The 25,370-nt window shown below is 42.7% G+C and overlaps 1 protein-coding gene across 1 annotated transcript in view; it reads right to left on the bottom strand.

Moving 5' to 3' along the window:
- Window positions 1–391: 391 nt before the first annotated feature.
- The window catches only part of LOC118363205 (arginyl-tRNA--protein transferase 1-like), a 112,395-nt gene continuing 87,416 nt past the window's right edge, over window positions 392–25,370 (bottom strand). Inside the window, exon 5 of the mRNA XM_052485735.1 lies at window positions 392–629. Coding sequence (XP_052341695.1) covers window positions 392–629 — 238 coding nt within the window. The remainder of the gene's footprint in view (window positions 630–25,370) is intronic.

The raw sequence follows: 25,370 nt of genomic DNA, 5'->3' as shown, positions 1-25,370 counted from the left end.
AGAAAAATTATGAATGTATCCCTTCAAACTGTCTGTCAGCCCTGTGTAGTCACTCACTTCACAGCAGCAGGGAAATTGATTTAGTCACGCTCAGTCAGGCTGTTTCTCAATTCTTATTTCTGCAATTCCTCACATCCAGACGAGGGCCTGCTTATCAACCATATTAAAGGAGAAGGTCCCTCCAGTCTGACCTTCATTTCCAATAGGTTTTGAGAAGGAGGTGAGGAGAGAGGATAGAAGAAATTGAGGAAAGATTAATTGAGAAACTGCCTTTACTTCCCCTTCCTCCTCAAGGTTGAAGGTCAGTATAGCACTACTCATTAAGGCCATTCCCAGCTCTTCCCCACTTTCCATCCTCACCTCCAGGCCCATGGCACCACGACCCTGGCTCTCAGAACCAAGATTTGGCCTGGTCCTGGGCCTCACAGCAAGAAGAGGCAAGGTCTGGCTCCAGACACCCATCTCCAGGCCTATTGCACCCCAGCCTCATCTCGCCCGTGTCCCAGCCGAAAGATGAGGCCTGGTCCTGGGCCTCCCAGCCAGCTGAGGCAGGGCCCGGCTCCAGACAGCCATCAGGGTAATGCAGTGACGCTATTGTGAAGGCCAGAACCTTGAGGAGCTGCATTAAACTGAGGAGAATTAGGAGTAAATTTAGAAGGAGAAGAGAAGGCGGTTTGACAGGAGATTAGATAATGTAAAGGAGGGCGATAGCTTCAAAAACACAAACTCAGGTTCTCTGGGTGGAAAATTTAAATTTTATTGGAAAATCTTGGGTTGGTTATCTTGGTTATTTTGGTTATTTTGGCTATAAGCAGTTTGGGGGTTTTATTATCTTATAATGTATGTTTCTTTGCCATGACAGGCACATATGCATTTTAATCAGTAGTTAGATGTAACGGCTGTTGGAAGGAGAGGACCAAGGTGCAGCGTGGTATGTGTTCATACTTTTATTTGAATTGAACATAACTGAAATAACAAGGAGAACGAACGAAACCGAAACAGTTCTGTCTGGTGCAGACACAAAAACAGAAAACAACTTGCCACAAGACACAGGTGGGAAAAGGCTACCTAAGTATGGTTCTCAATCGGAGACAACGATAGACAGCTGCCTCTGATTGAGAACCACAACTGGCAAAATACACAGAAATAGAAAACATAGAAAACAAAAACATAGAATGCCCACCCCAACTCACGCCCTGACCAAACCAAAATAGAGACATAAAAAGGATCTCTAAGGTCAGGGCGTGACATTAGAACTATATCACCTTTCCTCGTCAGTGATGACAGATGGATTCCAGCGTTATGAATTAACAACAATAAATGCTAATCTAACGCAGGACGCATGGGTGTCACGCCCTGGTCTTAGTATTTTGTGTTTATATATTTATTTGGTCAGGCCAGGGTGTGACATGGGTTTATTTTGTTGTGTTTTCGTATTGGGGTTTTAGTAGGCATTGGGATTGTGGCTGAGTAGGGGTGTCTAGCATAGGCTATGGCTGCCTGAGGCGGTTCTCAATCAGAGTCAGGTGATTCTCGTTGTAATAATAATAATAATAATATATGCCATTTAGCAGACGCTTTTATCCAAAGCGACTTACAGTCATGTGTGCATACATTCTACGTATGGGTGGTCCTGGGAATTGAACCCACTACCCTGGCGTTACAAGCGCCATGCTCTACCAACTGAGCTACAGAAGGACCACGTTGTCTCTGATTGGGAACCATATTTAGGTAGCCTGGGTTTCACTGTGTGTTTTGTGGGTGATTGTTCCTGTCTCTGTGTTTGTTGTCACAAGATAGGCTTTCACGTTTCGTTTGTTGTTTTGTAGATTTAAGTTATTTCATGTATCGTACATTTTTTCATTAAAGAACATGAGTAACCACCACGCCACATTTTGGTCCGCTTCTCTTTCTACAGACGAACGTCGTTACAATGGGTTGGAAAAGGGAACCAAATGTCTCAGTGTCTGTGTTGCAAATGGCATCCCTCTCCCCCTTTCATTTTATGTCTTTTGAGGTAATTTAAAGGCAATTCTAATTCACTTACAGAACTGCGGTGCGGTGTAGAGGGAACTGTTTGGTGGGTTTGAGTAAAGCTGCTGGTGTTTGAAGTGCGCCACAAAAAAATCACTGACAAATGTTGGGTTAACATTTACAAGGCACACTGTTAAAATATAAAAAAAATCGGGTCTTGTCGCTTATTATTACGATTTCTAGACGCACGGGGAATTCTAAGGGAATGTGGTGCGTTAGTATGGCACCATTGTGGTCTGGGGCTTTACAGTTAACAAGAGAGGGGAGATGGGCTCTTACAGCACAAACCAAAGGAACCAAAACCCCAGTGCAACTCAATATTAGGAAGGTGTTCACTCAGGGTATAAGGAAAGGAGAATGACACAATGGTCTACTACTATCATACCGGCAGTAATTTACATAATGGGCTATTCATAATAAGAAAAAGTAGTACATTATGTGTAGGGAATATGGTGGAGACTCACTGTTCCCTCTGCTGTGTGTGTGTGTCCATATTATGCTAGACCCACTTGTTCGGTTACAGATACACCCAAACGCTCACTGCTTGGGCGCAGAATGACCAGTCTGGATTCTACTACTTTGACTACTCTACCGTAGGAACGGCTACTACAGTCTAGATTAAGTAAAATGGCAAAGCTAGTACTGTACTTGGGGAGTTTTCCTGCACATACGTTTTTAATTTAACCACTGTTTTGGTTCCATTGGTTTGTGCTGTAAGAGCCCATCTCTCCTCTCCTGTTTACTGTTAAGCCCCAGACCGCAATGGGATCATACTAACGCACCACATTCCCTTAGAATTCCCTGTTCATCTAGAAATCATAATAATAAGCGACAAGAACCGAAACGGCTTCCTTTCCCGTAATACTGCAGATCAGGTTTTTGTTCTATTATTCTTAATGTTTGAGCTTTTTTCAGCTTTTGGCTAACAGTGAGCTCGTAAATGTTAACCCAACATTTGCCCAGGATTTTTTGTGGCGCACTTAAAACACTAGCAGCTTTACTCAAACCCCCAAACATAGTCCACCTCTGCACTGCACCGCAGTTCTGTTAGGGGCTTGTACAATTGCCTTTAAATTACCCCAGGGACAGAAAACAAAAGACAGGGGGAGAGCAAGAGAGGGGGATAAATAGAGAGAGGGGGAACAACAGAGAGGGAGAGAGAAAGGAAGGAGAGAGGAAGATAATGAGAGAAGGAAAGAAAGAGTGAAGGAAGAGAGGGAAAGGAAGGCTTTGTGGTTGTTTCTGCACTTCTGAGGATTCCTGGATAATGATCGGGCTGTAACCATACTGGCTGCATTCCGCCAAATGAAACAAGGGCACCTGCCAGCTCCAACTATGTTTATTTTGTCATATCCCTTTTTTTCACTTGTAACATGAAAAAAAGCCATAAATACAGAATCTGCATTTAATTTGCACGACAGACCACTATATATTTCCCTCTCTTCTTGTCTGCTCGTCCCTCTATTTCTGCACATTCAGCATGTCAGCTGACCAAGACAGGGATTTGTGGCTGGTGTTGCTCACTCACCAGCGGAGGGGAATATTTTCGGAGAAACTGCTCTTGCCAACAGCTTTTTGTGATGCTGCAGCCTCATACACTGACCTGAGCAATCAGCTGCTGAACCTACACACAAAGACTTATTCACTCATGCTGCAGTCATTGTTTAGTAGCAACCCCTGTTCCAAAATTGCCTCCTGAAGCATCTAGAAATGCAGTCAGTCACTGAAATGAAGGAAGGCCCTATGTCCTTAACAGAAGAGAAAACTATGTGGGAGCAATCATCAATCTTTCCAAATTGGCTTCCACCCACGGTATTGGACTCAAGTAGCTGTTAGTACTACATTTTCTTTTCACTGTAATTGTAACCCTCATATCGGTAAGCGTTGTAGAAAAAGACAAGATAGGAGGTGGAATCAAAGCAGGTTGGACAGAGAGTTGTTGGTATGAGGCCTCTGGGCTGGGTTAGGTCTGTGAGTCATGGGCTTTGCTTTGGAATACCCAGTAATAAGCTTCTGGAAGAGGCCTTAAGCCTGTCACCTCACGCACACACTGTGAACCCAGAATGGACAGGGGAGACGGGGAGAAAAAGTAGTCATGTCTCCTCCTAATCAAGTCTCAGAGCCACTGATGGGCCTTGGTCCAAGAACCACACTGGCTGGAGTCCGGAGGAAAGACAGAGGGGAGAGTAATCTAGGCTGCATGCCGACAGGGATTTCTAGGTTTACTGAATCTCCCATTATGTCTGAAATGTGGTTGGGAGGAGTCTCCATTTTGGGAGGGAAGATGGGGGTTAAAAAATGCTTCCCATATTTGTTTAGATTTACAGGTGCTAAGTTGTAAACAGAACTCTCCACATGAACCACACCGAGGAACCTATTTGAGGTGTAATCAGTGGGCATATACAGTATTCTGTATGTGCTTGTTGGGTGTTACTATACCAGCATAGCCCACTAATTACTAAACACTTAAGGTAGCTAGGCCCCATGAACCATGTTTCCCTCCCTGTTCAGTCAGTAATTAACTGAAATCATGGTAACTTCTACTATTATTATACAAACAAGGAGTGATGATGTTACTATTCACTGCCCAAAGTGAACTGGCGTCTGTTGGGATCCATTTCGTGGTGGTCTTGGATGAGGACCTTGGATATGGGCATGGTGCCATCAATCAATCAATCAATCAATCAATCAATCAATCAATCAATCAATCAAATGTTTTTAGAAAGCTCTCTTTACATCAGCAGATGTCACAGAAGGGTATACAGAAACCCAGCCTAAAACCCAAAACAGCAAGCAATGCAGATGTAGAAGCACAGTGACTAGGAAAAACTCCCTAGAAAGGCAGGAACCTAGGAAGAAACCTAGAGAAGAACCAGGCTCTGAGGGGTGGCCAGTCCTCTTCTGGCTGTGCTGGGTGGAGATTATAAAAGTACATGGCCATTTAAGGTCAGATAGTTTTTCAAGATGTTCAAACGTTCATAGATGACCAGCAGGGACAAATAATAAGCAATGGTTGTAGAGGGTGCAACCGGTCAGTACCCCAGGAGTAAATGTCAGTTGGCTTTTCATAGACGAGCATTCAGAGGTCGAGACAGCAGGTGCGGTAGAGAGAGAACGAGAGAGAGTTGAAAACAGCGAGTCCAGGACAAAGTAGCACGTCCGGTGAACAGGTCAGGGTTCCCTAGCCGCAGGCAGAACAGTTGAAACTGGAGCAGCAGCATGACCAGGTGGACTGGGTACTGCCAGGAGTCATTAGGTCAGGTAGTCCTGAGGCATGAGGGAACATATTTAAATTCACACAGGACACCAGATAAGACAGGAGAATTACACCAGATATAACAGACTGACCCTAGCCCCCCGGCACATAGACTATTGCTGCATAGATACTGGAGACTGAGATGGGTGGGTCGGGGGACACTGTGGCCCCGTCCGACGATACCCCCAGACAGGACAACCAGGCAGGATATAACCACACCCACCTTGCCAAAGCACAGACCCCAACCCACTAGAGGGATATCAACAGATCACCAACTTACTACCCTGAGACAAGGCTGAGTATAGCCCACAAATATCTCCTCCACCGCACAAGCCCCAGCTGTCCCCCTGTCCACTCGCACATGCCAGGCAGACAGGCCATAACCACACCCTCTCCAGTTGCTGAGGGCCAGGGCATTGGGGCGCCTAATGGGCGTTAGCCAGAAATGAACATATTTATCTTGCTAAGCATTTCTGCAAATGGTTAATTGCCCCATCTCTGGGTGATAATCAACTGGGTACAGTCTTGTGCACCAGAGAGAGGATGTGAAAAGGAGAGGACACAGAGACGAGAGAGAGAACGAGAAAGACAGAGAGAGAGAGAGAGAGGTAGAATAACTAGTATCACAAAGGATCAAATATTCTGCTCACTAACCCCTTCACCTCTGTGTTTGTGAATTAGAGAACTCAAACAGAGGGTAGCACATCACATGTCAGGGACCAAAATGCATTTCAAATGTGAATGTCATATTATCAAATAAATAATTTAAAAAACACATACACATACAAAACCCAAAACAATTAGAGAAAAGTAAGTGAAAAGTTGGGCACAATAACATATAAATGTAGCTTGGGCCCAAGCTTAGATCCACCTGCTAAAAAAACTATGCCCATGGCTTGCACACACTCCCTTGTGAACTCTGAGCCAATGATTACTGGTCTTTCGCATTCCTATAAATGTCAGACTAGAGCCGAGAAACGGTGCATGAAACATTTCTGATATTTCTCAAATGCGTGGCTAATTAGGAATGGCAGTACACATCTGTGGGATTCTCTAAGTGGGAAAGAACTAGTGGGGTGAGGGAGAGAGAGAAAAGGGGGAGGGAGCATCATAGAATAGGTTTATTACATAGGAAATATGATTATATCATTCAATATGCCAACATGTCTTTTGATATGTATATTAGGGGTTAGTAAACTCAACACCTTCATAATGTTCATCATGTTGTGAATCCTAAAGTTGTTGAACACAATGTGCCAAAAACCACAAGCACCAATGACATGTAATTTGGCCACTCTAGATGCATTTCATTCTCACTGTCACGCCCTGACCTTAGAGAGCCGTTTTATTTCTCTATTTGGTTAGGTCAGGGTGTGATGTGGGGTGGGCATTCTATGTTTTGTTTTCTATGATTTTGTATTTCTATGTTTTGGTCGGGTATGGTTCTCAATCAAGGACAGCTGTCTATCGTTGTCTCTGAATGGGAACCACACTTAGGTAGTCCTTTTCCCTCCTTTTTAACCAAGTTAACTTTGGTTGTGGCACATAGCCCTTGAGCGTCACGATTGTTTTTGTATTGTTTTTGTCGGCGTCAGCCTAATAAAAAGGAATATGTACGCTTACCAAGCTGCGCTTTTGGTCTTCTTCCAGCAACGGCCGTGACACTCACTCACTTTCTTGGATGGAAATGTATACTGCACATGTGATTATAGTTCCACTATAATTAAGGTAGATGTTATAATGACACGATGATATAGAAAGGTTAGATAAACTGTACATTTTCTGGTGATTTTGATTTGAGTTAACAAAACACATGTTATTTTATGTTTTATTTACTCTTAATTTAACTAGGCAAGTCAGTTATTTACAATGACAGCCTACCAAAAGGCCACCAGCGTGGACGGGGGCCTGGGATTAAAATAAATACAATATAAATATAGGACAAAACACACATCACAACAAGAGAGACAACACTACATAAAGAGTGACCTAAAACAACAAGATAGCAAAGCAGCAAACATGACAACACAGCATGGTAGCAACACAAAATAACAACATGGTAGCAGCACAAAACATGGTACAAACATTATTTGGCACAGACAACAGCACAAATGGCAAGAAGGTAGAGACAACAATAGCAGCCACAACTGTCAGTAAGTGTCCATGATTGAGTCTTTGAATGAATAGTTTCTGATTATTTTTTGGGTTTCAAGTTACTTAAGTGAAACATAATCCATAGAACAATAGCTGCCTCTTGGAAAAACTGTCTATTAAATTATTATGGGCTATTAGTGGGAAAAATGTCAGCTATATTGGATAGATATGAAAGCCAGCTGAATTTACCACATTAGATGAGGCGTCAATAAAGGAGAAAATTGAAAGAATGAGGGCTGTCTTTAGTAGACAAACTAAATGTACATGACTGAAGAGTTGTACACTTGCTGGTTTTACAATGAAGGTAATGATCTAAAAGTGTACATCCACAGGACCCTTGCTAAACAACTGAGCCTGAAATGCATGAAAACGGAGTCTCGCTGCATAAATAAGGAGACTATACAGTAACACTGTTTCCAACAAAACTTCACAAAACAAAGAAAAACACCATTAAGTGGTTTCCCATAGAAAAACAGTCTTCTGAATCACTCAGTGTGCTGCTAAAAGTTAACTTGCCCTGCCGGGCCCGTGTAAACCTGGGCAAACTGTAAATATAGCAGTTTTTATATTCTTAATTATACAGACATTTTTCTGTTCTGTTCCCTGGGCCAGCTCCCCCTCAGACCCAGCAGGTTACCACAGTAATGCCAAGCACTCCCTCTACAACAACAGCCGCATTTACTAGTCCAAGATTTGGAAGCTCTTCAAATATAGACTCCAATTTCTGCAAATATATTTTCTCTGCAAAAGTATGGAGGGGGAAGGAAGAGAAAGAAACAGCATGAGGAAAATGAAAGGAGGTTCGGCCTGACAAAAATATGTAGATTCTTTAGAGGAGACAGCATACATATTTGAAAGGCGGGTAGTTGGTGACCCCATCTCCCCCACCTTAAAACTCAGTCCATTCACTCTGTCCCATTAGTATTATAATGCCACTGGGAATATGTATGGCCTGCCCGGAGAAAGAGGTGTGCTGCCCTGTGCCAGAGGGAAGGAGAAAAGAAGAGTGAGGAGAGGGAGGGGTAAGTAGAGAGTAGTGTGGTCGAGAGCTATAAGAAGGAGAGAGAAAGGCAAAGGAGAGGGAGAAAGAGAGGGATAAACATACAGGGGGGACACGGAGAGGGATTTCTAAATAGGGGGCTCCGGGATACGTATAAGGAGACCATTTTACAGCCAGGGAGGCATTGTCTGTGTCGCCATGCCAACCGAGTGGCAGTCTTACTAAGCCATGAGGCTCTCTCCATCAGAAAGTTGTTTATTTTCCCAAGTTCTTTTTCTACATTACAACCATTTCATGGTTTTACAGCGCACTGATTAAGGAGCTGGGCGATTTTCATACACAGTCTTTAACAATCTTTAACCAACGTTCACTACACAGAAGAGAACTAGCCATGTGTCTAGTTACAGTACATTTTCTCATCAATAAACCTTGCTCTGTCTGGGGAACTAAGGCAATGATTGCTTTAGCAAGCTGCTGCTTTTTACAAAGATAGCCTAAAAACACTTAGGGACAGTTTTTCTTACATTAAGCTAAGCCCTGGACTAAAATTTTACTTGATTAGACATTCTCTACTGAGCATGCTTTTTAGTACATGAGTGGGCTTATTCTGAGTGCAGGAAACCAGGGAGAGGCTAGTTTTTTTTCGAACTGCCTACTTAATATTAAAATCTAACACTGATATTGATAAACGTGATAGCTAGCTACCACCATGTCAAAGCGCATTTTCCATGCTTCTGTAATCACTCCGACAAATCACTTAAACATTGTCCCATTAAGTGACAATGCCAGAGAAGCCGGTGTTTGGAGGATATATTGGCACGGGTGTTGTTATGCATTATACAATGGGTTACCAACATATTCAAATAATGATTGACATATTTCATTAAAAACATTATTTTGATTAATGTATTCATACTATTTCATCCTTCCACAAGATATACAGTACCAGTCAAAAGTTTGGACACACCTACTCATTCAAGGGGTTTTCTTTATTTTTACTATTTTCCACATTGTAGAATAATAGTGAAGACATCAAAACTATGAAATAACACATATGGAATCATGTAGGAACCAAAAAGGGTTAAACAAATATATATTTTATATTTGAGATTCTTCAAAGTAGTCACCTTTTGCCTTGATGAGAACTTTGCACACTCTTGGTATTCTCTCAACCAGCTTCACCTGGAATGCTTTTCCAACAGTCTTGAAGGAGTTCCCACATATGCTGAGCACTTGTTGGCTGCTTTTCCTTCACTCTGTGGTCCAACTCATCCCAAACAATCTTAATTGGGTTGAGGTCGGGTGATTGTGGAAGCCAGGTCATCTGATGCAGCACTCCATCAACTCTCCTTATTGGTCAAATAGCCCTTACACTGCCTGGAGGTGTGTTCGGTCATTGTCTTTTTGAAAAACAAATGATAGTCCCACTAAGCGCAAACCGGATGGGGTGGCGTATGGCTGCAGAATGCTGTGGTAGACATGCTAGTTAAGTGTACCTTGAATTCTAAATAAATCACTGACAGTGTCACCAGCAAAGCACTCCCACACCAACACACCTCCTCCTCCATGCTTCATGGTGGGAACTACACAGGTGGAGATCATCCGTTCACCTACTCTAGGTCTCTCAAAGACAGGGTCGCTGGAACCAAAAATCTCAAATTTGGACTCATTAGACGAATGGAGAGATTTCCACAATGGTCTAATGTCTGTTGCTCGTGTTTCTTGACCCATGCAAGTCTCTTCTTCTTATTGGTGTCCTTTAGTAGTGGTTTCTTTGCAGCAATTCCACCATGAATGCCTGATTCACACAGTCTCCTCTGAACAGTTGATGTTGAGATGTGTTTGTCACTTGAACTCTGTGAAGCATTTATTTGGGCTGCAGTTTCTGAGGCTGATAACTCTAATGAACTTGGTGTGTCCAAACCTTTGACTGGTACTGTAGTCCCGACACAAATCTAAGGTTGCTGGAGATGCCACCCAGTTATTCATTCTTTTGTTCTGTATCTATGGACGTGACCCAGTCGTTTGTTCTAAATTTCCATTGACATACTGGCTGGCAACATTCTTATCCCTTGTTTTTCTAGCTAGACAACTTCGGCTAACTTACAGATACTAAAAAAGTGGCGCGATTTTGCCTGGCTTAGAAAATGTGCTCACTTGTCAGAACACTGTTGTTCAGAGAAGCTAACCAACAACACAGCTCCTGTAACACAATCACTTCAATCTGAAGCTGGAAAGACTGCAAATTACCTGCGTTTCATTTGACCTTTTTTTGTTATTTTTTGTATATATCCGTAAAAATGATGCCAGCTGATTCATGATTATGACTGGCTGAGAAATGCTGCCTGTCTGTCTCATCCAGACTCATTCATTACTATGGGACAGCAGGAGATCAAATTTGTATATTGAAACAATGTTACAAATGTCGGAGATACAAATCTTCGCTGTTGAAAACGAAATGTTAGTCCAAAAGAAATGTGAAATAATGTCTATATGTTTTTTTTTATAGTGGAGATCATGTTTATAAATTGCCTGGCTGGGCTGATGAGACAATGGATTGCACAGTCAGATGGAACAGAGTAAATAGGCATTTTAACGTCATAGATTTAGCCGGTGGTAACTTAACTTGTGGAAAAGACACCAGCAGGAATGTGGTTTTTAACCAATCAGCATTCAGGATTAGACTCACCCGTTTTATAATTATGTACAATACAGCCACTCATCATGTCATGTACCCTAGAGAGACAGATAGAGGCAGCGAGCTCCGGAGTCCGCGAGCTCTGAGGATGCTGATAGTGGTGTGTTGAATCTGTGTGACAGAGCCCCAGTGGGAGTGGGCGCCCTCCTGTCCCTCTGTTAATCCCCAGCAGAAAGGGCCTGCATTTTGGCTGTGATACGCTTAATCCAGGGGCCTTGTTCACAAAGGAGCCCAGCACTTCCTCTGACCTGGGAGCTTCCGCTGGGTGGCTGGGGGCTGGTGTGGGTTGCCAGTACAAACATGCTGCAAGCATGAACCCAACACGTCTACGGAGGCCGAGATTGAACAAACACTGTATACATATGCGCAGGCAGGTACTGTACGCACAGACAGACAAACACGCACCCAACCACCCACACGCATGCATGTATACACGACAGACACACACTTTTGCATTCATACTGTCCTAATGTGGGAGCCAATCAAAACATGCAACAAGCTGCACACATACATGAGGGCCAGAGAGAGTGAAGACAATACACACACACACTGATTAGTTACTAGATACTGCCCCCAGAAAGCCTGAATAGACTAAGATAAACTCAGAGGACAGAAAGAGAAAGAGAAAGAGAAAGAGAAAGAGAAAGAGAAAGAGAAAGAGAAAGAGAAAGAGGGGGAATAAGACCAAACAGTATAGTGACCGAGATACTGTTTACAAACATCTCTGTGTGCCATTTGCGAAGCCATCAGTGAAAAGACAGCTTTTCTTTAGCCAACTATACAGATGTTCCATGGAATTTCCAGGTTGACTTTCATACTGTGTACACAGTGTGTGGGTAGGTGCACGTGTTAAAGGACCTTACTGGTGGATGACACGCTCTCCTGCTATCCCACGGCTGACCTCTAAGATGCTTTTGTGACCACTCAAATGTCAACTTTTATTTTGAAAAGACAAATCCCTATTCTAAACTACAACTAGACCATAAAAACAAAGATAAAAATATTTTAAAAATATGCTGGCTCTTTATTTTCTTAATGATTCTACTTAGAATTAAACAATACTAGCAGGAATAAGGCTATGTAACTCTCATAGTGTCATGCCCTGACCTTAGTTATTTTTGTTTTCTTTATTATTTTGGTTAGGTCAGGGTGTGACGAGGGTGGTATGTGTGTTTTTGTCTTGTCTAGGTTTTTTTTATATATATCTATGGGGTTTTGGTTTGTCTAGGCAAATGAAGCTCTATGGTGGCCTGAATTGGTTCCTGAATTGGTTCCCAATCAGAGGCAGCTGTTTATCATTGTCTCTGATTGGGGATCCTATTTAGGTTGCCATTTTCCATTTTGATGTTGAGGGTTATTGTTGATGTGTAGTTGCATGTCAGCATTCGGTTTATCGTTTTGTTAGTTTCAGTGTTCTTCGTTAATTAAAGAAGAATGTATTCTTATCACGCTGCGCCTTTATTTCATACAGTATGAAATAAATATAAACACATAAAATAAACATATCATTCTATTTTAAAAATACATTTCATTCCCATGCAGGGAGAAGAAAGACCAAACTTGGAATATGGGAAACCCCCAGGTCTGTATAATGTATAGATTTCCTTGTCCCCCCCGATTTCCTTCCCATCTTATTTCATGCCTAAACACAACTATCAGTCCCAAACTTGCAGAAGAGAGAAGGGAGCGAGATAACACAAACACAGGAGCCCCGCAGACCTGCATACAGCAGCTGCAATGTTCAGCTAGGCCTTTTGACTTTCTTGATAGCATGGTCTGTCTGGAAGTCAGTGAGCAATGGGTCAGGCACAGCACCACGGGGCTCTTAGACAAGATAGAGACAGAGAATCAATGGAATTGACTTAGGAGATAATAAGTTATGTGATTAAATGTATTATGTAAAATTAGATCCATATTGAGGTTATTGACCCAGATAGAGGTCATAGATGTTTTATAAAACCTATGTCTATAGACAGGTGATCTATGGTGCACCCTATGGCAGGACAGGATAAATTGTAGGTGGTCCAAATATACGAGTAACTCGTATATTCGTAAATATACGAGTAACTTTCCTTTCAACCCCTGCCGGTCAAACAGACATTGAAATACCTTAAAATCTTTTCCAACCCATATACTTTCCTCAAAAGAGAATCGGTGCAGCAGGTAGCCTAGTGGTTAGGGCGTTGAACTAGTAACCAAAAGGTTGCAAGATTGAATCCCCAAGCTGACAAGGTACAAATCTGTCATTCTGCCCCTGAACAAGGCTGTTCATTCACCCACTGTTCCTAGGTTGTCATTGAAAATAAGAATGTGTTCTTAACTGACTTGCCTGGTTAAATACATTTTAAAAAGACTGAACCATAATTAGAAAAGTTTTAGAGGAGGTTGTCTTTCTGTGTTATGTGGATTTAACAGAAAATGGTGGTATTTAGACAGACGGGGAGGCCCCCACATCGTTGTGTTGGCATTGGCCCTCGTGGTCCAACCAGGACTAACTCATGGCAGGCCCAGGAGTGTGAGTGTGAGTCTGTGTCTTGGACAGAGAAACACACATGCACACACAGACAGAGAGAGAGACACACACACATGGGATGGGGTATTGAGGGAGGAAGGGATGCGGGTAAGCGTGGCTAATGTGGGACAGGAACACCGGGTCCAATATGGCTACAGTCAGCGCCAGTGTTCCCTTCCTGGATAATTATCCTGTCACTCTATCCTACTTCCCAAGAACACAGTCTGTGTGTGTGTTCCAAATAGCACCTTATTCTCTTTACTGAGTGGTTGTGGATCCAACTTTTTCCGGATCTTTAGTGCACTGGACTAAAGATCCGGAAGCTTCTGGCACGTGCAGATGACATCCTGTGCATGTGTATATTCTCTACTTTACACGCAGCGAACAGGCTTCTCAGGCGAATGGTGCTTGTTTAATCAAAGCTTAATCAATGTCTGCAAGACCACACATCATGATAGTATTCTACATAACAGAACCTAATATAATAGCATAGTATAACTTTACTGTGACAAAATCACCACTGCATTTTTCTCTCATGTGGCCAAAACTCAACAGCACACCCCACTAGGCAAAATACACAGGTAGGCTATGCTACAGTTTATCTGCAGTTTATCTGCACTGTGAGTGTTTTCGTGGGTGATTGTTCCTGTCTTTGTGTTTGCACCAGATAGGGCTGTTTCGGTTTTCGTTATTTCATTTCATTGTTTTTGTAGTTTCTGTATGTATAGTTTTCCCTTCATTAAAAAATCATGAATCATCATCACGCTGCATTTTGGTCCGATCCTTGTTCTACCTCTTCGTCAGAGGAGGAGATAGAAGAGAGCCGTTACAATACTATGCTATATTTGGTTCTGTTACTTCGAATAGTAACATTATTTGATCTTGCAGACATTGATTCACCTTTGATGTAACTTTATTAAATTAGCACCATTCGCCTGAGTAGCCTGTTCTCTACACGTAAAATTAAGAATATAATATACAAATGCGCAGAATGCCAGAAGTTATGGGATCTTTAGTCCGGCAGACTAAAGATCCTGAAAAAGTCGGCTCCACAGCCACAACCTTCTCTTTATAGTGCACTTGTCACGCCCTGACCTTAGAGAGCCGTTTTATTTCTCTATTTGGTTTGGTCAGGGTGTGATGTGGGGTGAGCATTCTATGTTTTGTTTTCTATGTTTCTTTATTTCTATGTTTTGGCCGGGTATGGTTCTCAATCAGGGACAGCTGTCTATCGTTGTCTCTGATTGGGAATCATACTTAGGTAGCCCTTTTTCCCCTCCTTTCAGTGTGGGTAGCGATCTTCTAATAAAAAGGAATATGTACGCTCACCACGCTGCACCTTGGTCTGCTTCTTACGACGTCCGTGACAGCACTACTTTTGACCAGGGTCAATAGGGTAGTAGGGTTTTGTTAGGAGAGATGAGTTTGTAGCCTGGTTCCAGATCTGTTTGTTGTCTTGTCAACTCCAACAGATCTGGGACCATGCTAGGTTTTTCACCTTTCGTTTTAGTGGGAAAGGTGGTTGTTTTTCAGGCTTGGCTGCAGACAGGGTGGCTGAAAACAGCCTCTGGAAAACTCTGTGGAGACCACAACAGCCAGAGCTGAGCAGGCCTGCTAGACAGATCGATATTGTCCAGGATCCAACTCACGACTGTGGTTCTGTGGTTACAACACAACTGTTCTGTGTGTGTATGTCTCTGTGTGTGCACGCGTGTCTGTGTGTGTGTGTGTGTGTGTGTGTGTGTGTGTGTGTGTGTGTGTGTGTGTGTGTGTGTGTGTGTGTGTGTGTGTGTATTACTCCAAGGCTGACTGAAGCTCCTGTGTGAATAGGAAGGCCACCCAGCCGTTGCTCGGGGTTAAAGATACAACAGAAATGATCAACTGTCCCAGCAGCAGGAATGACAGGAATACATCTGCCTTCTGAATGTTCACTTCGATCAGACCTGCAGGCTGAGTGTGTTGGCCCTGTCTGTGCATCCTCCTGCCTGGGATAGCTCAGACCTGGGTAGTGTTCACTAGGCACCAAACAGAAAAAAAGACTGATTCTGGGAGCGAATATCTGGACTCGTCCAATAACACCACACATGTTTTATTTTTTTTTATTGCAAAAATGTTTATAACATTGTGCCTTAATGAACACAACCCTGGCCCAGTGTTAGCCTAGGGCCTAGCTCAGACCTGGAGGCTAGCCTGCTGACGTGGGTCTGGCCTGCCTCTGCTTTGGCCTGGCTTGGAGCTGCTAGGCTGGCTGCAGTTGACACGCTTTTGGAAGGCTAGAAGCCATTTGCATTCATGTTCTGCCAGCTCACATATCTGACACCTGTCGTCTGGCCCAAATCAAACAATCCCGACTACATCAGAGTGTGCGTGTGTGTTAGTTTTATACAGTGTCAGTCTGTGCAAATTTACACTTCTATTTGTGTTTGGGAATGAGGTTGAATTCACAGTGTGTGCATTGGAATGAATTTTGTGTGTGTGTGTGTGTGTGTGTGTGTGTGTGTGTGTGTGTGTGTGTGTGTGTGTGTGTGTGTGTGTGTGTGTGTGTGTGTGTGTGTGTGTGTGTGTGTGTGTGTGTGTGTGTGTGTGTGTGTGTGTCTGTGTGTGTGTGTCTGTGTGTGTGTCTGTGTGTGTGTCTCTGTCTGTCCATTCAAGGAAATGCCCCTAAAACCCCATTCTCACGGTTCCTTGCAGGCTGGTCTGTAACATTATTCTCTCATGTAGCACATGGGGATGTGTGAAACTTACTCCTTAGTCTTAAGTGTCCCGCTTGCGTCACATCATTAGCTAGCTTTTGAGGTGGCGCAATCGGCTAAGATGCTTGAGGAGGGCAGCCATGTGTGTTTTGTGTGGTAGAGGTCCCAAGTTCGCGGGCACGTATGAGCTGAATCGGGAGGAAGTGGTACTTGCTAAGCAAGCAGTGTGACATCCTTTACACTTAGAAAGACAAACTTAAATAAGAAATGCAATACTTGATTTATTTTAAACCAAATAATAGTATCAATAAAAGAAGCTCAAATAAACCTATACAAATCAGTGACCGAAAAAACAAGCATACCATGCACACAGAAATGTTTGCTTCACAGGATACAACCAGACCATGTTAATTTCAGTGTGGTTTGTGACCTGGCATGTATGAGCCCAATCCACATAGGAGTGAAGCAGCAGCTTTCAGATTCACCTTAACTTCACTGATTCTAGATCAGTACATACTGTAGTCAGTATAGAGCAGTGAGGTTTGGCAGCTAATATCCCCCCTATCTGATCCCAAATCAGTACTGAGGACAACCATACCGTGTTGGGTTGGGAGGCCCTGCTGTAACATAAGGTGATGGCTACTGCTGCTTCAGTGTGGAAAGAGTGAAAGTCAAACATCATGAAATCAAAATTACACTGAAATTGATCTTCCCTGTAATCAAGACTTCCGAGTCTTAATCAACGGTATTGATACTTCACAACTAAATAAAGAACAAATGTTGTTAAACTGAAACCTTTCGTATTATGGCTAAAATTGACATTATCAAACATGATTCAGATATAATAGCATCGACCAGGCCGGCAGGTGAGTGCAATATACTTGATATATACTGACTGACCTTTATACACTATTTATAAAGTATGACATACTTTGAATAGATTTGTGAAGCATTTATGTCGTGCTTATGAAGATTTTATGAATGCTATAAAAATGATTTCTAAGTTTCTTTAAAGTGAGAATGGAACATTCTGTAACGCTACATCCTTATGAACAGGCTCAAACCAATCACAAGACGTAGCCAAATGCAGACACAACACACTTGTTTCAGAGAACTGGGCCTTAGACTTCGCTGCCTTCTCTCATACACCTCTGTTGGCATGGACAGGTTGTTAGACCATTGGCAATCGTTCCAGGAATCCAGGAACCATCACACCAAGAGCATACATAACACCCAGTTCCCCATACTCCTAAACCTGGAGACACAGAGGCACGTTGGTCTGAGTTTGGGTTGTTTACAATGCCTCGCTCCTGGCAGGAGTCTCATTAGGTGCTCAGTCATAAGGCTGCTAGTGAGTTCCCCGAAGACCATTGAGGAAAGTACTATTTTGAAAAGTAATAACTTTCGAAGGGCTAAAAATGGTCCTCGGAGAGTTGAGTGGAAAAAAGGGTGAAGAGGTTGGTAATTCCTGCCAGTTAACGTACAGCAGTGCCAACAGTCAGAAAGGAGGCACAGGGAATTGGGGAATATCATGTCACCTGGGTTTACCTTTCTACACACGCATTAAGGGCCATATTCTGACTTCAGAGACATGAAATACAACTAGATCCAGAATTTCAAGAGGTCCAAGAACAGTGACTTGAAGAACCCCTTGACTATTTTTCCCCCTTCCTGCATCTCTGTACTGGCAGTTTGGCCCACTCCCCTTGTGCAAACTGCTCCAGTTCTCCCATATTTGAAGGGTACCTTCTCATAACTGCTGTTTTCAGATCTCTCCTGAAGTTTTCAATGGGATTTAGATCTGGACTCATTGCTGGCCACTTCAGAACAGTCCAGCATTTTGCCTTGAACCATTCCTGGGCACTTCTTGAAGTGTGTTTGGGGTCATTGTCCAGCTGGAAGACCCATGACCTTTGACGGAGACCCAGCTTTCCAACACTGAGTCCAACATTGCGCTCCAAAATGCCTTGATATTCTCCTGATTTCATGATACCATGCACACTTTCAAGGCACCCAGTGCCAGAGGCAGCAAGGAAACCCCAAAACATCACTGAACCACCTCCATGTTTGACTGTAGTCAAGGTGTTATTTTTTTGAAGACTTAATTTTGTTTTCTGTAGACATAGAGATGGTGTGCTATACCAAAAAGCTCTAATTTGGTCTCATCTGTCCACAGGACATTCTCCCAGAAGGATTTTGGCATGTTTGGGTGTGTTTTGGCAGTCGGGCTTCTTATGTCTAAGCATCAGCTGTCAGAGCAGCTTACCGATCACTGTACCTGTACACAGCCAATCTGTAAATAGCACACCCAACTACCTCATCACCATATTGTTACTTAATCTTCTTGCTATTTTGAACCCCAGTATCTCTACTTGCACATCATCATCTGCACATCTATCACTCCAGTGTTAAAGCTAAATTGTAATTATTTTGCCTCCATGGCCTATTTATTGCCTTTACCTCCCTACTCTTCTAAATTTGCATACACTGTGTTTTTTTTCTATTGTGTTATTAACTGTATGTTTGTTAATGTGTAACTCTGTGTTGTTCTTTTGTCTCAAGCTTTGCTTTATCTTGGCCAGGTTGCAGTTGTAAATGAGAGCTTGGTCTCAACTGGCCTATCTGGTTAATTAAAGGTGAAATTTAAAAAAAAAAAAGTATCTTTCTCAGGAGTGGGGTCATCCTGGGTCTCCTACGATATAACCCCACAGCGTGAATCTGTGTGGCAGTTGATCAAGGTGCTTTCTCCAACATTCAAACAATCCTTCACTGTAATCTTCCATAAGTTCTCTCTTGCGGCCGCGTCCAGGGAGGTTGGCTACAGTGGCATAGGCCTTAAACTCTTGATAACATTACATATGGTGGAAACAACAACATCAGGTCTCTGGAGATGAACTTGTAGCCTTGAGACTGTCCATGCTTGGCTACAATCGTGTCTGACCTCAGAAAATTCTCTGATTTTCTTTATTTTCTCCACGCTAATCGGGGTACACACAGTGACACAAAACAGGAGAATGAGTCCATTTCTCTATTCAAACTAGTTGAATGAGTTTTTTTTGTTTTTTTATTTGCGGGCACTGGCAACTCACCACAGGTGAGTTCAATTCTAAAGTAAAGGAGAATCACCTGCTTGAAATCAAATATTTTCAAACTATTTCTAGAAGGTGCCAATAATATTGTCCGGTCCATTTTAAGATTTCTTTCTGGAATAAGCTAACATTTAGTAACTTTGGCCCATTCCTCCTGACAGAGCTGGTGTAACTGAGTCAGGTTTGTAGGCCTCCTTACTCACACCTATTTTTTCAGTTCTGCACACAAATTGTCTATGGGATTGAGGTCAGGGCTTTGTGATGGCCACTCCAATACCTTGACTCTGTTGTCCTTAAGCCATTTTGCCACAACTTTGGAAGTATGATTGGGGTCTTGTCCATTTGGAAAACCCATTTGCAACCAAGCTTTAACTTCCTGACTGATGTCTTGAGATGTTGCTTCAATTTATCCTCATAATTTTCCACCCTCACGATGCCATCTATTTTGTGAAGTGCACCAGTCCCTCCTGCAGCAAAGCACCCCCACAACGTAATGCTGCCACCCCGGTGCCTCACGGTTGGGATGGTGTTCTTCGGCTTGCAAGCCTCCCCCTTTTTCCTCCAAACATAACAATGGTCATTATGGCCAAACAGTTCTATTTTTGTTTCATCAGACCAGAGGTAATTTCTCCAAAAAGTACAATCTTTGTCTCCTTGTGCAGTTGCAAACCGTAGTCTGGCTTTCAGGTTATGTCGATATAGGACTCGTTTTACTGTGGATATCGATACTTTTGTACTTGTTTCCTCCAGCATCTTCACAAGGTCCTTTGCTGTTGTTCTGGGATTGATTTGCACTTTTCTCACCAAAATACGTTCATCTCTTGGAGACAGAATGCGTCTCTTTCCTGAGTGGTATGACGGCTGCGTGGTCTAAGGGTGTTTATACTTGCGTACTATTGTTTGTATACATAAACTTGGTACCTTCTGGTATTTGGAAATTGCTCCCAAGAATGAACCAGACTTGTGGGGGTCTACAATTTTTTTTCTGAGGTCTTGGCTGATTTCATTTGATTTTGCCATGATATAAAGCAAAGAGTCACTGAGTTTGAAGGTAGGCCTTAAAATACATCCACAGGTACACCTCCAATTGACTCAAATTATGTCAATTAGCCTAGCATGAACCAAAAGCATTAACCAAAGGGTCGTTCTACTAATTCGGTGTCTTTTGAAAACGTTTTGACTTCACCTCAGTCAACTTAGTGTATGCAAACTTCTGACCCACTGTAATTGTGATACAGTGAATTATAAGTGAAATAATCTGTCTGTAAACAATTGTTGGAAAAAGTACTTGTGTCATTCACAAAGTAGATGTCCTAACCGACTTACCAAAACCATAAGTTGTTAATTAACAATACATTTGTGCAGTGGTTGAAAAACAAGTTTTAATGACTCCAATCTAAGTAAGTGTATGTAAACTTCCAACATCAACTGTGTGTGGATACCAAAACAATTTCTAATTTCAACAGTGAGAGGGTGAGAGGGTGCTAATATTTTTGGCCATGACTGTATATAGTCTTGGCATGTCATGACTTTTGATAACCTGCCCACTTACTTTTCCACTTGTAGGGCATTAGTGTGATCTAGATACAGAGCCCTAACAATCCTTTAAATCCATTGACAGTCCATGATGAATATTATCAAAGGAGTGGAGAAGGGAGGGTGCCTAATGGCCACTCTGAATGCTTTTTGACTTCCACAGCTCAGCACATGTTATTCAATAATATTTCCACTGGGTCATTAGGGAGGCACTGGAATTAGCTCTATTTCTATTTATTTTGCTCTTATATTTAGAGTGAGACATTGAATTCACAGTTTTGCTTCATGTTTTATTTAAACACTTGGTTTTCCTCTCAGTTAAAAAAAAATCTCCTCTAAAATGCTGATTTGTTGAAATCTACTACATCATCTTCAACTTTTTAAAGAAAATAAAATCTGCAATATCTCACTAATATGTGCGCCTGTGGCTTCACAAGAGTAAATAAGTTATGTAAACATTTTCATATTCACATTAACTCCCAAAATGAGACAAATGGGCTCATGTTTGGGATGACTGACTGAGGACACAATGCAATCAATCCATCTATTGGTACTACATTGATATTGATTACTGCATTGTTTGGTTTAGAGCTAGCAAGAAAGGCATTTCACTGTACTTGTGCACATGACATTAAAGCTGGAAACATATCTGAGCCCGTAAACTGATGTAGGATCAGTTTAGCTTTTTAGATCATATTGAGTCAGATTACAGTGGGTTCGGAAAATTATTGACAGCTTTGATAAAGAAGAGCAAAAATTACTGTATAAAATAAATTATTTCCCTATTTTTTGAGCATACAATATAGCTCAGTATTTTAATGATTTATTTTGTGCAGTCATTTTTGCTCATCTTTATTAAGGGTGTCTATCATTTCGGGCCCCACTGTATAGGGACATGGTGGGGACTTGATCCTAGATCAGCACTTTTTTTTTAAACGGGTCCTGGCATTGAGGACAGGATGGAGCTCTATGGCACTATTAGCAATATGCTATCTGGCATTGAAAAGCGGATGGAGCTCTGTTAGTGATTTTAGCGGGGACACTGTGTGACATTCCTGTGCCTGTCTATCACAGTGTTGACAGCAGAATGGAGTTATTTTGCCAGAGGAAAGCAGAGACGAGAGAGAATACTAAACAGTGTGTTTGCCCCAAATGACATCCTATTCCCTATATAGTGCCTTACTTTTGACCAGAGCCCAACCAAAGATAGTGCACCATGTTGGGAATAGGATACCATTTTGGACTCAGACAGCCAGTCATAAACAGAGCTGGAGGATAGAGGCAGAGGCTTTTAGCTGCCGAATTAACCTTGCCAATAACACTGAGCAGAGCTGTCACAAGAGAGAGGAGACCAGGTCTCTCTTTCTCTCTTGCTCTTCCCATCTGTCAGGCAATCCAAACATCCGCTCCTCTTATAAACACTTTCCCTCATTCTCTCTCTCTCTCTCTCTCTCTCTCTCTCTCTCTCTCTCTCTCTCTCTCTCTCTCTCTCTCTCTCTTTCTCTCTCTCTCTCTTTCTCTCTTTCTCTCTTACTCTCTCTCTCTCTCTCTCTCTCTCTCTCTCTTTCCAGGGCTCCTGCCTGCTGAGCTGCTCCAAACACCCTTGGTCCGTCCGGGCCACCGGACGTCCACTGACAGGGGAGAGAGGGAAAACTGCTTCCAGGTCAGATGTCAGGGGTAAAGAGGGGAGAGTAGTGGCTCTGGAGTGAGAGGGTTAGGACGAGATGAGGGGTTCTGGGACGTCTGACACTCAAACACACGCTTTCAATAAACAGCACAAATTAAAGCCCAGCAAGACCACAGACACTCTGCTGAGAGAGAGGAGTGTTTGTGTGTTGGTTCTGGTGCTGGTCTGCGGCACTTAAAATAATACTTTGGGATTGTGTCAGTGAAGCCCTATATCTACTAGCATTAGCACAATTCTATGGTAACAGCCAGAATGCTAGCTGTTACCATAGACTTAAAGTCATTGCGCTAATGCTACTTAGCAATTGCGCTAAGGCTAGTTAGCAGCTTCCTTCCAACAGCACGTAGAGACCAACATTTTTTTCCACAAGTTCATCTGACTCTGGAGAAGTAGATACAGAACTTCATTGCCAGTATCCATTTAAGGGTCCCACACTCTAACAAGTGTTTATCCCGTAGAGAGGGTAATTTTCCTATGTCCCTGTCAAGCAAACAGAGATTATGACAGTGTATGCATGCGAGTGAATAAGCTCATGACTGTGTGTGTCTGTCGCATGCTAGTGAATATGCTAATGTGTGTGTATGTGTGTGTGTCTAAGAGTGAGAGTGAGAGAGAGAAGGAGTGAGAGAGAGAGAGAGAGAGAGAGAGAGAGAGAGAGAGAGAGAGAGAGAGAGAGAGAGAGAGAGAGAGAGAGAGAGAGAGAACGCTCATGTGTGTGAGCCCAGTGTTTAAAACATGCCTGAGGTCAGGGAGAGAAAAACCCAGGTTCTCTGTGCGGTCGGTTTCAACACATCGGCATAAACTTTTAGATTAATACTTCACACACACTTCATTAAAGACAGGGCCTACAGCCTGCACATCCTGACAACCAGAGATCCCCCAGCAGCTCTCCTTTACCCCACACAGAGCAATGCTTTAATCTCAGAGGGACATCAGGGAATGATGTTTTTGTTATTACAGAGAATTGCCTTACAGACGATTACACCAGACTGCAATTCAACCAGACGGCTTTACCACTTTCCATATGGATTGAGCAGTGGCTTCTGGTAGGAGTAGGGGGTAAGGGAGTAATGGCACACGTATTCCTACCGAACTGTTTGGTTTGGTCCGCACTGTGAATCCGAATGAATACATACAAAAAATAAGGCCTATAGACTAGACTATGCCTCGAGTAAATCGGAGCTGAAATTTTTTTTTCGGGCTATTCCATTAAAACTAGGGCTGTGACTGTAATTTAATAACTGTGTAACTGACGGTTATAGATGAAGACCATCATGATATGGAAAATATGAATCTCTCTCCCTCACTTTTCATGTCTCTCTACCTCCCTCACTCTCACTTCTCATCCCCCTCTCTCCAGCTCCCTCCCTCTCTCACTCCCGCTCTTAAGACACCAACACTCCTTTCTCTCTACCTACCTCACTTTTCCTCTCAATCTTTCAATGCCTCCCAGCTCACTCTCCTGTGTCCCTTTCCCGCATTTCACCTCCCTCTCTCCACCAAATCACCTACCCTCCTCTCGAGAGAGTAGACCTTTCCCTTTTTAAACTAACGGTCCTATGCACTGCTGACAGTGTCTCTTCCATTACACCCTCCATACACATCCACTGTTCACACACAAACACGGAAAAGCATACACTTACATACCCACGGGGAATGCCCCTGCATGCACTCACACACACAGAAACACACACACTCATGTACGTACAAACACACACACACACACACACACACACACACACACACACACACACACACACACACACACACACACACACACACACACACACACACACACACACACACACGCGCACACGCGCACACACCTGCCAAGATCAACGCTACCACTTGCCCCTACTTACTGAAACTTGACAAACAGTACACTGTTCGCTTTCTCTTCATATTCGGGTAAGATGAAAAATGAAGGCATGGCAATGTTGCAAAAGCCCTGCACTTTTAAAATGGCCGTGTTCCTATGGAATTGCCCATGTTTTTGAGCACCTCCATTAGGTAAAATAAATTAGTTATTTTCGTAAAAAATAAGGGAGGGTTGTCAAACTATCATATTTTTTCTTTGGGGAGAGTTATGTTTTTTTATTGGGCACATGGTTCACATTCACTCTTTTGCAGGTTTTACTAAAGTATATAATTTCTTCCAAATTTCCTCATCTGCTTGCATGCGCCTACCCTACACAGTGCCATCGGTATTCAGACCCCTTGACTTTTTCCACATTTTGTTACGTTACAGCCATAACCTAAAATGTAGAAACATCAGCAATGTACACACAATACCCCCTAATGACAAAGCAAAAACAGGTTATACATTTTTTGCAAATGTATTCAAAATAAAAAACAGAAATACCTTATTTACAAAAGTATAGATACCAATTGCTATGAGACTCAAAATTGAGCTCGGGTGCATCCTATGCCCATTGATCATCCTTGAGATGTTTCTACAACTTGATTGGAGGCCACCTGTGGTCAATTCAATTGATTGGACATGATTTGAAAATGCACACACCTGTCTATATAAGGTCCCACAGTTGACAGTGCATGTCAGAGCAAAAACCAAACCATGAGGTCGAAGGAATTGTCTGTAGAGCTCTGAGACAGGATTGTGTCGAGGCACAGATCTGGGGAAGGGGTACAAACCGATTTCTGCAGCATTGAAGGTCCCAAAGAACACAGTGGCCTCCATCATTCTTCAATTG

The sequence above is a fragment of the Oncorhynchus keta genome, chromosome 3, assembly GCF_023373465.1.
Source record: "Oncorhynchus keta strain PuntledgeMale-10-30-2019 chromosome 3, Oket_V2, whole genome shotgun sequence".
In the NCBI taxonomy this organism is placed as follows: Eukaryota; Metazoa; Chordata; class Actinopteri; order Salmoniformes; family Salmonidae; genus Oncorhynchus; species Oncorhynchus keta.
Note: the sequence above shows the minus strand (reverse complement) of the source record. Positions and strands in the feature narration are given on the sequence as shown.